The sequence below is a fragment of the Bufo gargarizans genome, chromosome 9 (assembly GCF_014858855.1).
Source record: "Bufo gargarizans isolate SCDJY-AF-19 chromosome 9, ASM1485885v1, whole genome shotgun sequence".
NCBI lineage: Eukaryota > Metazoa > Chordata > Amphibia > Anura > Bufonidae > Bufo > Bufo gargarizans.
The window spans coordinates 24,011,199-24,029,575 of record NC_058088.1 but is presented as its reverse complement, the minus strand read 5'-3'; the positions used below and the strand labels follow the sequence as shown (position 1 = coordinate 24,029,575).

At 44.1% G+C, this 18,377-nt stretch overlaps 1 protein-coding gene across 1 annotated transcript in view; it reads left to right on the top strand.

Moving 5' to 3' along the window:
* LOC122946053 (peptidoglycan-recognition protein SC2-like) overlaps window positions 1-17,409 on the top strand; it is a 104,137-nt gene extending 86,728 nt beyond the window's left edge. The window contains exon 4 of the mRNA XM_044305356.1: window positions 16,018-17,409. Coding sequence (XP_044161291.1) covers window positions 16,018-16,214 — 197 coding nt within the window. The 3' untranslated portion in view covers window positions 16,215-17,409. The remainder of the gene's footprint in view (window positions 1-16,017) is intronic.
* Window positions 17,410-18,377: the final 968 nt, after the last annotated feature.

Sequence of the window (18,377 nt, the reverse complement as noted above, 5' to 3'; positions counted from 1 at the left end):
TTAGGCACCAAAAATGCCATTCTACTGCAAATATGCAAAATCACTCAGGTTGTGGTTTATTGCCAAAAGGGGGCTCCACAGTGGTAAACATAAAGACAGAGTTCAGCAGTATGTATTCCACCGCTATTTCTGTATCCATATTGCCAGGGTTACGCAACAGTCCTCTCTCATCCAACGGGAGGGTTATAGGTCTAGTTATAATGCCACGTTTGAGGGCTCAGTCAGCCATTTGAGAGTCCCCATACCCCCAATCTTTTTTAAGAAGGGAGGGTTTATGTTGGGGTCGTCCCTATAAAACACTTACACTCAAGGTCTCTGTGTTCCCCCAGATATCATGCGGGGGAGGTCTCCATCCTCTCAGGACCCTCGGTGTTCATTGGGCCGGGGGCGCATTCCCCATTAATGTGGAAGAGTAGCCACCACCCACACCACAGTCTCTTGATTCATTCAATAGGACTAGGGGGTCATCTGTTCCCAAATTCACCCCTTTTAATACGGGTGTAATGTCTCTATTGAGGTCATCCCATTCATGCAAGCCCATTGTTCAACTGTGGATAACATGGACCCTACAGTATTATGTTAACAAGGACCATTTATCAAGAGAAGGATATCCATCACGTGGCAGAGGTACGAAAGAGGCAGTGAAACAATGCACTGTGGAAATCATCTAGGCCACTATAAGACCCTGAACCGTAAAAACATGTAGGCATATAAACACACACACTACGAGGTAGCAGAGGGGTATACGTTACTTTGATGCTTTCAACTTGGTAGTCCCGCTGTCTGTAGTCTCCTGGAGCAGAGGTCCCCTTGCTGATTGTGCCCCCAGACCTTGCCAATAGTGCAAATATCTGTGAAAATAAAGCTGAAGTTAAAAGAGTGTATAAATCAGAAATTCATACATACATCACAACCAGCAGTGGTTGGGTACATTACTTCAATAAAACAAATACCAGGATTATGTATAATAGTCCTATCTCAGTGTGGAGGAAAAACAAGTCTCTGTTCAGTCAGTATAGTGTGCCTATTTTGAATTCTCTGTTAAGGCCTTTGGGTTCAAGTGTTTGTAGTTCAAATATCCACCTTAGTTCCAACTTTTTCAATAGTCTCTCTCTATCCCCTCCTCTTCTTTGTGGTAATATCCCATAAATCACCCGGAACCGAAGTTGGGAAACATTGTGTCTATGTTTTAGGAAATGTTCTGGTACCGGTTGTTCATTTTTCGGGGTGTCCTCCTGTTTCTCTCCTGAGATTAGTTTACGTATAAGGTAGCGATGTTGGTTAACCCTATTCCTGAGCTTCTGTGTAGTCTCTCCTACATAGAGCAGCCCACAGGGACACTGTAGTGTGTAAATTACGTATTCTGACCTGCATGTATAATAGCCCTTAATCTGGTATATCTTACCTGTTCTAGGGTGTGTAAAGCTGCTACCTTTTAACATGTCATTGCAGTTGCAACAGCTCAAACAGGGGAAACAGCCTCTCCTCTTTACTTTAGATGATACTGAGGGTTTTATGTCGGTATGTATCAGTCTGTCCCCTAGATTATGCGACCTTCTATACGAAAGGAGGGGAGTGTTGCGGAATTCTTCAATTTCAGGAAATGTCTGTGACAATATGTGCCAATTCTTTTTGAGGACCTGTGCTATTTGTGTACTTTGTGCCGTGTACGTGGAGACGAAGGGAATCCTTCTGTTTTCTTTTTTAGGTTTATTCCCATTGAGTAGTTCTTCACGTTTAGAGTTGTTCACCCTACACTTATGCCTCTGTACCATTGCTTTTGGGTAACCTCTCTGTTCGAATTTGTTGCACATTTCTTCCAATCTGGTTTCCAGTTTATCTTCCTCTGATACTATTCGTTTTACCCTCAGTAGTTGACTGTAAGGCAATGACTCCTTCATAAACTTTGGGTGGTCACTTTTAAATAGGAGCATGTTGTTCCTGTCCGTGGGCTTTACAAAAAGGTTAGTTCGTAGTGTGCCTTTGCTACCGTATACCATGGTATCCAGGAATTGTAATCCTGTCTGTGTATGTACAGACGTGAATTGTAGCTCATCATATATGGAGTTGTCTGAACTCAAGGAGTCCCTCCAGTGTACTGGTCCATATGAAGAAAATGTCATCTATATACCTCATCCAGCCCTTCACCGAGGTGAAGTGGCTGGATGGGTATATGAAAGTCTCCTCAAACTTGCTCATATAGACATTAGCGTAAGTTGGGGCCACATTAGATCCCATTGCGGTCCCCCGCTGCTGGACATAGAATGTATCCTCAAACAAGAAATAGTTGCAGGTGAGTACTATTTCAAGAAGGGAGAGGATGAATAGTGCTTGTTCTTTTTCAACTTTGTCCTGATGTAGGGCCCACTCTACCGCTTCTAAGCCCTTTGTATGGCTTGTATATAGACCTACAACATCAAAGGAGACCAGGAATTGGCCTTCTTCATATTGTAGTGTTTGTAATCTCTCGAGGAAGTCGGTGGTGTCCCTCACGTATGACTTAGCTGATAGGGCATACTTCCTGAGGTATTTATCTAGAAAGGCTGCTGGTGGAGAGAATACTGAGTTGATCCCTAATACTATTGGGCGTCCGAGAGGGTTTTCTAGGCATTTGTGTATTTTGGGTAACACATATAGTATAGGGGTGACCGGTCGTTCCAATAGTAGAAACCTGTGCAGTTTCTCATTGATCAGGTCTGTGGCAAAGGCATCATCAACAAGCAGTTTTATTTTGCGCATAATGGCAAATTTAGGGTCAGAGTCTATGGGTCTGTATACCTCCACATCGTTTAGTTGTCTCTGTATTTCTGCTATGTACTTTGCAGTGTCCATTATGCCAATAGCCCCTCCCTTATCAGCTTTTCTAATTGTGATGTCCTTCCTACTGCAAATCGCTTTTAGTGCCATCGTCTCACCCTTACTCATATTCTTTTTAATGTTATGTGTGCCTGTTTGTAGTCTAATTTCCTCCACCCCTTTTCTCACTAGATCGATATAAGTGTTGATAGAATCTTTGACTACTGGGGGTTGAAAATCACTCTGTAAGTACAGTCCCATATCCACTAATTTCAACATCCCTGGTTCACCTGTCTCCTGAGTACTGTTAGGTGAGGTTGTCGCAGGTATATCACTAAAGACAACTTTCAATTTGATGCGCCTGAAAAATTTGTGAAGGTCAATTTCACAGTTAAACCAGTCTGTATCTGTAGTTGGACAAAAAGAGAGTCCGTTCTCTAACAGAGATAGTTCATCATTGGACAAGTCTATAGAGGATATATTTACCACCAGTGTAGAATCTTCTCTCTCTAGTTCCGTTGTCCTTGTCTCTCCTGTTGCCTGGACGCCTAGCCACTAGCTAGTGGCCACAATACAGTCTGTGTGGGCCTGACACACACTGGCTTGCAACTGTGATTATATCACTAAAAAATATAAAAAACTTTTTTTTTATCTGCAAGGTATTTGAGTGAGTGACACCCTGTAACGGTATGAGTGGAGGCCTAGCCACTAGCCAGTGGCCACAATACAGTCTGTGTGGGCCTGACACACACGGGCTTGCAAATGTGATTATATCACAGAAAAATATTAAATAGAATTTTTTTTATCTGCAAGGTATTTGAGTGAGTGACACCCTGTAACGGTATGAGTGGACGCCTAGCCACTAGCTAGTGGCCACAATATAGACTGTGTGGGCCTGACACACACTGGTTGGCAAATGTGATTATATCACTAAAAAATATTAAATAGAACTTTTTTATTTGCAAGGTATTTGAGTGAGTGACACCCTGTAACGGTATGAGTGGAGGCCTAGCCACTATCCAGTGGCCACAATACAGTCTGTGTGGGCCTGACACACACGGGCTTGCAAATGTGATTATATCACATAAAAATATTAAATATAATTTTTTTTATCTGCAAGGTATTCGAGTGAGTGACACCCTGTAACGGTATGAGTGGAGGCCTAGCCACTAGCCAGTGGCCACAATACAGTCTGTGTGGGCCTGACACACACTGGCTTGCAACTGTGATTATATCACTGAAAAATATTAAATATAATTTTTTTTATCTGCAAGGTATTTGAGTGAGTGACACCCTGTAACGGTATGAGTGGAGGCCTAGCCACTAGCCAGTGGCCACAATAAAGTCTGTGTGGGCCTGACACACACTGGCTTGCAAATGTGATTATATCACAGAAAAATATTAAATATAATTTTGTTTATCTGCAAGGTATTTGAGTGAGTGACACCCTGTAACGGTTTGAGTGGAGGCCTAGCCAGTGGCCACAATACAGTCTGTGTGGGCCTGACACACACAGGCTTGCAATTGGGATTATATCACAGAAAAATATTAAATAGAATTTTTTTTATCTGCAAGGTATTTTCTGTCACACCCTTTATGAATGGTGTGCACACAGTGCTGTCTGTGACTGAGCCTGCAGCCTCTCCCACACGGGCAGCCAGGCAACTGCAATATATATATATATAAATAAAAAAAATAAAAAAAGCAGACTGATGTACCAGCCTTGAAAAGGGCTTTTTGGGGTGCTGTCAGGACGCTGTCCTTACAGCAGATGAGTCTGTGGACACAGAACTCTGCCCTAGCTAACGCTTTCCCTATTGAATCAGCAGCAGCAGCACTGTCCCTCCTCTCACTGAGAATGCAGCTTCCGAATGAATCTAAAATGGATGCTGTCCAGGAGGTGGGAGGGTCTGGGAGGGAGGGTCTGCTGCTGATTGGCTGGAATGTGTCTGCTGACTGTGAGGTACAGGGTCAAAGTTTACTCAATGATAATGTATAGGGGGCGGACCGAACATCGCATATGTTCGCCCGCCGCGGAGAACGCAAACAAGCTATGATCGCCGGGAACTGTTCGCCGGCGAATAGTTCGGGACATCACTTGTGTGACACAGTAAAGGGAGTTGTATGAGGAGGCAGGTATTTTCCTCCCAGTGTGTGCTCCTGGACTGATTAGCGGCCAGGTGGGGTCACGTGCTGGTCTGGGTTTTGAAAACACCTAACTGCCTTAAACCCATTCAGGACCCTGACATTTTTCACCTTAAGGATCAGGACATTTTTTGCAAATCCGACATGTGTCACTTTATGTGGTAATAACTTTAAAACACTTTTACTTATCCAGACCATTCTGATATTGTTTTCTCGTCACATATTGTACTTCATGACAGTGGTAAAATTTAGTCAAAAAATATATTGTTATTTATAAAAAAATTCCAAATTTACCCAAAAATTTGAAAAATTAGCAAATTTCCAAATTTCAATTTCTCTACTTTTATAAAAGATAGTAATACCTCCAAAAATAGTTGTTACTTTACATTCCCCATATGTCTACTTCATGTTTGGATGATTTTGTGAATGTTATTTCATTTTTTGTTGGGGGACACTAGAAGGCTTAGAAGTTCAGAAGCAAATCTTCCAAAACCCACTTTTTAAGGACCAGTTCAGGTCTGAAGTCACTTTGTGAGGCTTACATAATGGAAACTGTAACGGATCACCTGGCACCCCGACTGAGTACCTCTGTTGCTAGATGCTCCTAGTGCTTTCCAAGGACTCCAAGCACTCCACTTGACACCGTACGCACTGCAGACCCCACGAACCGCCGTAGCTTGGTTGAGGTCTCACCGTCTCCTACCCACCCTGGACCTACGACAAGGCCCCAGGCTCCAGTCGGTGAACCTCTCCTAAAACCAGAGAGCAGGAACAGCTCTTACAAGAGCTAGTAGTTATGCCAGGGGAGTATAGCAAATCTTCAGCATATAGCAATCCCCCAGTTTTGATCAGTTATCCAAACACCAGTCTCAACATGATGAAGGATAAAACAGGAACTCTTTATTGAGGGCTACCCGCCCGTATTTATGCAGGTCCCCATCTGGTGGCCACGCCCTTAGGGGACCAGAAGGGAGACTGTGACACAGGACAGATATGCAGCAATTCAGGATACACAGACACGACACATCCCCACAATGCATCATGGTTTCCTCCTCTCTGCCCTGGCGACACCCGAGGAGCAATCCAATTATGTCTCAGGACAAAGGGAAATCGCCAATACACATGTGGAGACAACAGGACAGGAATCACCACCCAAACACACAATGGCACACCCCCACAGCAAACACAGACATTTAACATATCCCCAGATAGCTCAAGTCTGAGTGCATATCATTAGGTGAATGGCACTCAGAATACACGAATACAATACTATTAGCTATCTGGGTACCCTCACATAACATACAATTTAACCGAACGCATAATAACATAAAATACAATTCCAAAGACAGATTTAAGCTGTGCGGCCGGTCTGTCTTCTCCTTTAAAGTTAGTATGGGCCATAATCCTGAGGCAAGAGGCTGGCAAACAGCCCCCTCCAAAACACTGTGGCGAGGTTGGTTTCGCCACAGAAACCATCCATGAATGACCCCATTTTAGAAACCACACCCTTCAAGGTATTTAAAACTGATTTTACAAACTTTGTTAACCCTTTAGGTGTTCCACAAGAATTAATGGAAAATAGAGATAAAATTTCAAATTTTCACTTTTTTGGCAGATTTACCATTTTAATACATTTTTTCTAGTAACAAAGCAAGGGTTCACAGCCAAACAAAACTCTATATTTATGGCCCTGATTCTGTAGTTTACAGAAACACCCAACATGTGGTCGTAAACTGCTGTACGGGCACACTATATTGCGCATAAGAAATGGAACGCCATACATTTTTGAAAGGCAGATTTTGCTGGACTGGTTTTTTGACACCATGTCCCATTTGAAGCCCCCCTGATGCACCAGTAGAAACTCCAAAAAAGTGACCCCATTTTGGAAACAACGGGATAAGGTGGCAGTTTTGTTGGTACTATATTAGGGTACATATGATTTTTGGTTGCTCTATATTACACTTTTTGTGAGGCAAGGTAACAAGAAATAGCTTTTTTGGCACCGTTTTTATTTTTGTTATTTACAACATTCACCTGACAGTAGAGTTGAGCGGACACCTGGATGTTTGGGTTCGAGAAGTTCGGCCGAACTTCCCGGAAATGTTCGTCCCGAACCCGAACCCCATTGAAGTCAATGGGGACCCGAACTTTTCGGCACTAAAAAGGCTGTAAAACAGCCCAGGAAAGAGCTAGAAGGCTGCAAAAGGCAGCAACATATAGGTAAATCCCCTGCAAACAAATGTGGATAGGGAAATGAATAAAAATAAAAATAAAATGAATAAAAATAAAAATAAAATAAATAAAAATTAACCAATATCAATTGGAGAGAGGTCCCATAGCAGAGAATCAGGCTTCACGTCAGCCACCACTGCAACAGTCCATTGTCATATATTTAGGCCCAGGCACCCAGGCCGAGGAGAGAGGTCCAGTAACAGAGAATCTGGCTTCATGTCAGCAGAGAATCAGTCTGCATGTCATAGCAGAGAATCAGGCTTCACGTCACCCAACATTGGAACAGTCCATTGGCATATATTTAGGCCCAGGCACCCAGGCAGAGAAGAGAGGTCCCGTAACAGAGAATCTGGCTTCATGTCAGCAGAGAATCATTCTGCATGTCATAGCAGAGAATCAGGCTTCACGTCACCCAACATTGGAACAGTCCATTGGCATATATTTAGGCCCCGGCACCCAGACAGAGGAGAGGTTCATTTAACTTTGGGTAGCCTCGCAATATAATGGTAAAATGAAAATAAAAATAGGATTGAATAAGGAAGTGCCCTGGAGTACAATAATATATGGTTAAGGGGAGGTAGTTAATGTCTAATCTGCACAAGGGATGGACAGGTCCTGTGGGATCCATGCCTGGTTCATTTTTATGAACGTCAGCTTGTCCACATTGGCTGTAGACAGGCGGCTGCGTTTGTCTGTAATGACCCACCTGCCGTGCTGAATACACGTTCAGACAAAACGCTGGCCGCTGGGCAGGCCAGCACCTCCAAGGCATAAAAGGCTAGCTCTGGCCACGTGGACAATTTAGAGACCCAGAAGTTGAATGGGGCCGAACCATCAGTCAGTACGTGGAGGGGTGTGCACACGTACTGTTCCACCATGTTAGTGAAATGTTGCCTCCTGCTAACACGTTGCGTATCAGGTGGTGGTGCAGTTAGCTGTGGCGTGTTGACAAAACTTTTCCACATCTCTGCCATGCTAACCCTGCCCTCAGAGGAGCTGGCCATGACACAGCTGCCTTGGCGACCTCTTGCTCCTCCTCTGCCTTGGCCTTGGGCTTCCACTTGTTCCCCTGTGACATTTGGGAATGCTCTCAGTAGCGCGTCTACCAACGTGCGCTTGTACTCGCGCATCTTCCTATCACGCTCCAGTGCAGGAAGTAAGGTGGGCACATTGTCTTTGTACCGTGGATCCAGCAGGGTGGCAACCCAGTAGTCTGCACAGGTTAAAATGTGGGCAACTCTGCTGTCGTTGCGCAGGCACTGCAGCATGTAGTCGCTCATGTGTGCCAGGCTGCCCAGGGGTAAGGACAAGCTGTCCTCTGTGGGAGGCGTATCGTCATCGTCCTGCCTTTCCCCCAGCCACGCACCAGTGATGAGCGCGAGCTGCGTTGGGTGCCACCCCGCTGTGACCATGCTTCATCCTCATCCTCCTCCACCTCCACCTCCTCCTCATCCTCGTCCTCCAGTAGTGGGCCCTGGCTGGCCACATTTGTACCTGGCCTCTGCTGTTGCCAAAAACCTCCCTCTGAGTCACTTCGAAGAGACTGGCCTGAAAGTGCTAAAAATGACCCCTCTTCCTCCTCCTCCTGGGCCACCTCCTCTTCCATTATCGCCCTAAGTGTTTTCTCAAGGAGACATAGAAGTGGTATTGTAACGCTGATAACGGCGTCATCGCCACTGGCCATGTTGGTGGAGTACTCGAAACAGCGCAACAGGGCACACAGGTCTCGCATGGAGGCCCAGTCATTGGTGGTGAAGTGGTGCTGTTCCGTAGTGCGACTGACCCGTGCGTGCTGCAGCTGAAACTCCACTATGGCCTGCTGCTGCTCGCACAGTCTGTCCAGCATGTGCAAGGTGGAGTTCCACCTGGTGGGCACGTCGCATATGAGGCGGTGAGCGGGAAGGCCGAAGTTACGCTGTAGCGCAGACAGGTGAGCAGCGGCCGGATGTAAACGCCGGAAGCGCGAACAGACGGCCCGCACTTTATGCAGCAGCTCTGACATGTCGGGGTAGTTGTGAATGAAGTTCTGCACCACCAAATTCAGCACATGCGCCAAGCAAGGGATGTGCGTCAAACCGGCTAGTCCCAGAGCTGCAACGAGATTTCGCCCATTATCGCACACCACCAGGCCGGGCTTGAGGCTCACCGGCAGCAACCACTCGTCGGTCTGTTGTTCTATACCCCGCCACAACTCCTGTGCGGTGTGGGGCCTGTCCCCCAAACATATGAGTTTCAGAATGGCCTGCTGACGTTTACCCCGGGCTGTGCTGAAGTTAGTGGTGAAGGTGTGTGGCTGACTGGATGAGCAGGTGGAAGAAGAGGAGGAGGAAGCTGAGTAGGAGGAGGTGGCAACAGGAGGCAAAGAATCTTGCCCTGCGATCCTTGGCGGCGGAAGGACGTGCGCCAAACAGCTCTCCGCCTGGGGCCCAGCTGCCACTACATTTACCCAGTGTGCAGTTAGGGAGATATAGCGTCCCCTGGCCGTGCTTACTGGTCCACGTATCTGTGGTTAGGTGGACCTTTCCACAGATGGCGTTGCGCAGTGCACACTTGATTTTATCGGATACTTGGTTGTGCAGGGAAGGCACGGCTCTCTTGGAGAAGTAGTGCCGGCTAGGAACAACATACTGTGGGACAGCAAGCGACATGAGCTGTTTGAAGCTGTCTGTGTCCACCAGCCTAAATGACAGCATTTCATAGGCCAGTAGTTTAGAAATGCTGGCATTCAGGACCAGGGATCGAGGGTGGCCAGGTGGGAATTTACGCTTTCTCTCAAATGTTTGTGAGATGGAGAGCTGAACGCTGCCGTGTGACATGGTTGAGATGCTTGGTGACGGAGGTGGTGGTGTTGGTGGTACATCCCCTGTTTGCTGGGCGGCAGGTGCCAACGTTCCTCCAGAGGCGGAGGAAGAGGCCGAGGCGGCAGCAGCAGAAGAGGCCGAGGCGGCAGCAGCAGAAGAGGTAGCAGGGGGAGCCTGAGTGACTTCCTTGTTTTTAAGGTGTTTACTCCACTGCAGTTCATGCTTTGCATGCAGTTGCCTGGTCATGCAGGTTGTGCTAAGGTTCAGAACGTTAATTCCTCGCTTCAGGCTCTGATGGCACAGCGTGCAAACCACTCGGGTCTTGTCATCAGCACATTGTTTGAAGAATTGCCATGCCAGGGAACTCCTTGAAGCTGCCTTTGGGGTGCTCGGTCCCAGATGGCGGCGGTCAGTAGCAGGCGGAGTCTCTTGGCGGCGGGTGTTCTGCTTTTGCCCACTGCTCCCTCTTTTGCTACGCTGTTGGCTCGGTCTCACCACTGCCTCTTCCTCGGAACTGTGAAAGTCAGTAGCACGACCTTCATTCCATGTGGGGTCTAGGACCTCATCGTCCCCTGCATCGTCTTCCACCCAGTCTTGATCCCTGACCTCCTGTTCAGTCTGCACACTGCAGAAAGACGCAGCAGTTGGCACCTGTGTTTCGTCATCATCAGAGACATGCTGAGGTGGTATTCCCATGTCCTCATCATCAGGAAACATAATTGGTTGTGCGTCAGTGCATTCTATGTCTTCCACCGCTGGGGAAGGGCTAGGTTGATGCCCTTGGGAAACCCTGCCAGCGGAGTCTTCAAACAGCATAAGAGACTGCTGCATAACTTGCGGCTCAGACAGTTTCCCTGGTATGCATGGGGGTGATGTGACAGACTGATGGGGTTGGTTTTCAGGCGCCATCTGTGCGCTTTCTGCAGAAAACTGGGTGGGAGATAATGTGAACGTGCTGGATCCACTGTCGGCCACCCAATTGACTAATGCCTGTAGCTGCTCAGGCCTTACCATCCTTAGAACGGCATTGGGCCCCACCAAATATCGCTGTAAATTATGGCGGCTACTGGGACCTGAGGTAGTTGGTTCACTAGGACGTGTGGCTGTGGCAGAACGGCCACGTCCTCTCCCAGCACCAGAGGGTCCACTAACACCACCACGACCATGTCCGCGTCCGCGTCCCTTACTAGATGTTTTCCTCATTGTTACCGTTCACCACAACAACAAAAATATTATTTGGCCCAATGTATTGAATTCAAATTCAGGCCTTTTTTTTACAGACACCTAACACTATCTAGCTATCTATTTAGGTACCGTATTACACTAATACAGGCACAGCAGTAACCACAGATTTAGCTGGATATAAATTTGAGGCCTATTATTTAGGCGCTGGGTGACAGGTATAGGTTTGCTGACAGAATTAGACTTGGAAATGCACAGTAGTGTAGCGTGTGTGTGAAGTTATTCAGAATGACCCTATGTGCACCTTGAATCTTATATACCCTTTTAGGGATAGATTTAAAATAGCTCTGATACAGCAGAAACCACTAAATTAGGAAATTGCTAAATTGGGAATTGTATTTCAACCCAGAACAAAAAATGTGCTTTGACGGACACTAAATAACTTGACCAGCCACAGCAGTACAGCAGTAACGACAGATTTAGCTGGATATAAATTTGAGGCCTAGTATTTAGGCGCTGGGTGACAGGTATAGGTTTACTGACAGAATTAGACTTGGAAATGCACAGTAGCGTGTGTGTGAAGTTATTCAGAATGACCCTATTTGCACCTTGAATCTTATATACCCTTATAGGGATAGATTTAAAAAAGCTCTGATACAGCAGAAACCACTAAATTAGGAAATTGCTAAATTGGGAATTGTATTTCAACCCAGAACAAAAACTTTGCTTTGACGGACACTAAATAACTTGACCAGCCACAGCAGTAACGACAGATTTAGCTGGATATAAATTTGAGGCCTATTATTTAGGCGCTGGGTGACAGGTATACGTTTACTGACAGAATTAGACTGGGATATGGCCAAAAAATAACCACACTATTGATGGTTAAATGCACTTGGTGTGACAGCTTGACCAACCACACTATTGAGGGTTAAATGCACTTGGTGACAGGCTCAGCTTGCCCCTGATGTAGTATATGGCCAAAAAATAACCAGACTATTGATGGTTAAATGCACTTGGTGTGACAGCTTGACCCTGATGTAGGATTTAGCCAAAAAACAACCACACCATTGAGGGTTAAATGCACTTGGTGACAGGCTCAGCTTGCCCCTGATGTAGTATATGGCCAGAAAATAACCACACTATTGCTGGTTAAATGCACTTGGTGTGACAGCTTGACCCTGATGTAGGATTTAGCCAAAAAACAACCACACCATTGAGGGTTAAATGCACTTGGTGACAGGCTCAGCTTGCCCCTGATGTAGTATATGGCCAAAAAATAACCACACTATTGCTGGTTAAATGCACTTGGTGTGACAGCTTGACCCTGATGTAGGATTTAACCAAAAAACAACCACACCATTGAGGGTTAAATGCACTTGGTGACAGGCTCAGCTTGCCCCTGATGTAGTATATGGCCAAAAAATAACCACACTATTGCTGGTTAAATGCACTTGGTGTGACAGCTTGACCCTGATGTAGGATTTAGCCAAAAAACAACCACACCATTGAGGGTTAAATGCACTTGGTGGCAGCTTGTGCTGGCACACCACAAGACACAAAATGGCCGCCGATCACCCCAGAAAAAAGTGACTGAAAAACGCTCTGGGCAGCCTAAAAACAGTGAGCAATTCAATAGCAGCAGTTCAATCATCCACAGCTGCAGATCGATCTCTGAATGAAGTCTTTTGGAGGGGTTAATCACTGCCTAATCTCGCCCTAACGTCGCAGCTGCAACCTCTCCCTATGCTGATCAGAGCAGAGTGACGGGCGGCGCTATGTGACTCCAGCTTAAATAGAGGCTGGGTCACATGGTGCTCTGGCCAATCACAGCCATGCCAATAGTAGGCATGGCTGTGATGGCCTCTTGGGGCAAGTAGTATGACGCTTGTTGATTGGCTGCTTTGCAGCCTTTCAAAAAGCGCCAAGAAAGCGACGAACACCGAACCCGAACCCGGACTTTTACGAAAATGTCCGGGTTCGGGTCCGTGTCACGGACACCCCCTATACAGTTCGGGTTCGCTCATCCCTACCTGACAGGTTAGATCATGTGGTATTTTTAGAGAGCAGATTGTTACGGACGTGAAAATACCAAATATGACAACTTTTTTTAGTTGTTTGTTTCAGTTTTACATAACAAAGCATTTTTGAAAATTATTTTTTTGTGTCTCCACATTCTGAAACCGTAGTTTTATAAATTTTTGGGCGACTGTCTTGTGTAGGGGCTCATTTTTTGGGGGTTGAGATGACATTTTGATTGGTACTATTATAGGGTGCATAAGACTTTTTGATCGCTTGCTATTACACTTTTTGTGATGTAAGGTGACAAAAAATAGCTTTTTTTTTACACGTTTTTCTTTTTTTTTTTACGGTATTCACATCACCTGATGGGTTAGCTCATGTGATATTTTTATAGAGCAGGTTATTACGGATGCGGCGATACCTAATATGTCTACTTTTTTTTATTTATGTAACAAAATAATGTTTTAGTGTCTCCATAGTCTGAGAGCCATAGTTTTTTCAGTTTTTGGGCGATTGTCTTAGGTAGGGTATGAATTTTGTGGGATAAGATGACTGTTTGATTGCCACTATTATGGGGTGCGTATGACTTTTTGATCGCTTGCTATTACACTTTTTGTGATGTAAGGTGTCAAAAAAAGGTTTTATTTACATGGTTTTTAGGGGGTTATTATGGACACGGTGATACCTATTATGTCAACCTTTTTTCATTTATGTAAGTTTTACACAATAATTTCATTTTTGAAACAAAGAAAATCATGTTTTAGTGTCTCCATAGTCTGAGAGTCTGAGAGCCATAGTTTTTTCAGTTTTTGGGCGATTGTCTTAGGTAGGGTATGAATTTTGTGGTATAAGATGACGGTTTGATTGCTACTATTATGGGGTGCGTATGACTTATTTTATTTTATTTTTTTAAAGGTGGTCATCTGAGGGGTTAGGTCATGTGGTATTTTTATAGAGCAGGTTGTTACAGACACGGCAATACCTAATACGTATACTTTTTTTTTACTTAAGTTTTACACAATAACAGCATTTTTAAACCAAAAAAAGGATGTTTGAGGCTAGGTATACACAACGACATTTGTCGAGCGACAATAAGTCGCGCGACAGGTAGGGCACAACTACACTGCAACATTTATAGCGCAACATTTTGTTGCACCAATGTCGTGCAACAATTTTTATAATGGCAGTCTATGGTGTCGCACTGCAACATGCAACATGCTGCGACTGCGACGCAACAGTCGCAGAAAAATCCATCTCGAATGGATTTTCGGCGACTGTTGCGTCGCATTTGCAGCATGTTGCATGTTGCAGTGCGACACCATAGACTGCCATTATAAAAATTGTTGCGCGACATTGGTGCAACAAAATGTTGCGCTACAAATGTCGTCGTGTAGACCTAGCCTTAGTGTCTCCATATTCTGAGCCATAATATTTTTTTCTTTTTAGGCGATTATCTTAGGTAGGGTCTCATTTTTTGCGGGATGAGGTGATGGTTAGATTGGTACTATTTTGGGGAGTATACACCTTTTTGATCGCTTGGTGTTGCACTTTTAGTGATGTAGGTGACCAAAAAATCTTTTATTTAGCACAATTTTTAATTTATTTTTTTGACTGTGTTTACCTGAGGGGTTAGGTCATGTGTTAGTTTTATAGAGACGGTCGATAGAGATGTGGCGATACCCAATATGTGTACTTTTCTTTTTTCCCCTATTTAAAAAAATAATAATTTCCCTTTATTTTGGCAAAATGATATATATATATTATTTTTTTACTTGAAACTTTACATCTTTTGGGAAAACTTTAATTTTTTTACTTTTTTTTTTTCACTTAGTTTTTTGTCCCACTCTGGGACTTCAACTTTTGGGGGTCTGATTGCCTTTACAATTCATTCCAATACTTCTGTATTGGAATGCATTGGCTGTAAGTGTAATACAGTGGTCTGGATCTCACAGGCTCTCACCTAGACGGCAGCCCCCATGCCATCGGGTCCCCGTCATAGCAGCACGGGAAGCCGATGGCAGCTCCGATACCCACGAGGACATCGCATGTGCCACGGTTAGCGCGGACCACGGCACATCAAGGGTTAATGCGCCGGCATCAGTGATTTCACCGATGCCGGCGCATGCAGCAGATCGGGTGGGCACATCTCCTGCACCCGCCTGTTCACAGTCGCCGTACACAGGTCCTTAAGTCACGGACATCTGCGCCGTACATGTATGGCGCGGGTCCTCTACGGGTTAAAAGACAGCTGGGTTTAGCCGAAAGGATCTCTGTATTGGGATATGAGGCTTGTGCCGGGCTTGGAGGGCTGAGACCACTGTGAGGAGAAACAGGCCTCCTAAAGCCTGTTCATGCGCTCTTTGAGGCAGAACTGCCAACAGGGTGTGAACTAACACCAAAACCACAAGGTGACTTTTTGTGTTGAATGTGACTTTTTGTTTATGAACTTGGCAAGAGTGTGAATAAACACTGAACTGTTTGGTTTAAGAACTGTTTAGTGCCTCTATACTGCGTCCGCTTATCCTGTCTACCAGAGCGAATCCCTACACATTATAAAAATTCATGCATTTTTGTCATGTGTTTTTTTGTAGTATTTTTGTCTGTAAAAAAAACAAATGTGACAGGTAAGACGACCACCAGAATGGGGGAGGTTGAAAGGTATGAACCAATCACATTTTTATGGTATGTAAAAGTTATATCATTTGATTGTTTTTGCGGAGAATATGCAGGGACATAAGGAAACGAAGAAAATGAAAAATCATTTTCACGGAATATTCTTCACATTGTTCTTTTTCCTCTGCCGTACCTCACATTTTCTTTTTTCTCCCCCTGCAATCAGGCGGTCTTCCATCTCAAGCCGCCATAAACGCAGCCAAACGTCTCATCCAATGTGGGGTCAACCTCAAGAGGATCAGAAGGAACTACACCCTGAAGGGTCATCGCGATGTCTTCAACACTGCGTGTCCTGGAAATGCTTTATATAATAACATCAAAACATGGGGCAGGTTCAAGGCTGGCAGGCAGTCATTGCCATAGGGATCAATGCCTACTGCAAGAATTGTAGCAGAATAAAGCTGCACGCTGCACTTATGGTGTCTCCTGTATTTCATCGCAACTGGGGAAAACATAAAAAAAGAAAATTCATAATAAACTCTAGGTCTACACATTTAAAATGAGCCCATTGCATAGCTCCTTGAGGTGCTGTTCATGGTTACTCAGTGGTATTCTTTTTTATGCACCAATAAACATCTATAGATGCTTTCTTCTCCTGGGGAAAAGTCAAGGGTGGACTGGAAACTTAGGCCGGGTTCACATAACCATTTAGTTTCTCGTTCTTCTGATCCCTCAGAAGAACTGAAAAATAAACAAAAAAACAGATCCTGTATTTTAAGCATTCATTATGCACAGTTATGCACTTTTTGCATCAGTTTTAGCCATTTCCGTCAGAGATCCATTATTTTAGACGAAATAAAAAAACATTTTTCCATCTAATCCTTAAAAATTAGAGCCTCCCGTGGTTTGTACAGCATGACCATGGGAGATTGTTGGGAGGGAAGCGTTCCTTCCCAACAATCTGCTGCTTGCCCAGAGATGAGGAGGAGCGATCGCTAACGCCATCCCTCTTCGCCATAATGACTCGTTGTTTCCCGGCAGCAGATTGTGTTTACACAGCACGATCTGCTGCCGGGAAACAAGGATTTTTGTGTTCGCACAAACCAACCAATTACTCGATGAACGAGCGTTTCACATTTAAACCACCAGATCAGTGTTAATGACTGTTACTATGAACACTCGTTGGCAATAATCTATGCGATTCTCGGCCCATGTAATGGACCCTTTAAACATAACTAAGTCTTTTGTAACGTAGAATTTATGACAGCAGCAGGCTTTTAGTGCAATTCTTCTCTAGTTCAGGCAAGGATATAGAGGCAGGTTGATTGGTGGATATCAAAAATAGGCCTTAGATCCAATTTTTTTACCAAATTAGTATATGGTACCAATATCTATAGTGAAGAACATTATAATTTAATTTGACTAATGGACCTGAATACCTGGTTTAAAATGATTGACGAGGGAAGAAACATATATTTATATATACAAAAAATAAAATATAAAAATAAAAAATAAATCAATTAATAGAACATAATTAAGGTTGTAAGTACAACAGAAATCAAGAATATTATGGGAAATATCCACCATGGAGCTGGAGCTGTACTCCCTTAAGAACTAAAGCCTACAGTGATCCTAATACTCTGGAAGTATGATTGACTGATTTGCACCTTAATCATGTATATATAGATATATGAACAAAAAAAATTATAAATTGAGATGGAGAATTAATAAAACGTTAATGCAAGTAAAATAATAAATAATGCAGACTTTTTCTATATAGCCAGACAATTTTTTTAAATTAATTTTCTCTTTTTTATTTATTTTATTTTATATTATTCTATATTAAAATTATTAATACCTTAGCATACAGAATTATATAAAAATAAAATAGAAATGAAGTCCTGGAATTAAATAAATAACAAAGAGATATCTGGTCCTATTATTGAACATCCTACTTTTCTGGAATAATATAGTGACAAGAACAGAATTCATAAACAATGGTCTAGGCGAGGCGGAGATAGGGATTCTGAGAAAATCAGTCTAAGTCCAAAGACATGCGCACTAAGTAAAAGAAGCCAAAAATTCATTTAGTCCCAAGACATGCGCAGTCGCACACGTAGTTGAAAATGAGAATTCCACTATCCCCGTAAACACTGTAGGAAAACTGAGGGACGCGTGGACTTACAGCCTATCATACCTCACCAAGCTAAAATATTGGAGTCTATTGGTTACCTCCTCTGCCTTTAACACGAGCTGGTGGTACAAGACACAGGCTGAACAGACGGGATGATCCCACTCCCAATCTTTAAATAGTCCTGAAATTAAATGTTAGGTAGCGAAACATGTCGGGAGAGCTGTGATAAGGGTTTTAAGTTAAAATGGTCGTGTATGGATGCAGTTCTGAATGTAGTTGTAACATGGAGTGCGCTGCAGGCCTTGTGAAAGTTTGTGAAACCTTGTGAAAGTTTGTGTCATCATATAGGCAGGGAGAAACAATGATTAGGGATATATAGGGTTGTGAGTAATATAAATCAGGGATAGCTTTCCTAGGTAAAGCAAGCTACCCATCCTCTACTGGACCCTAAT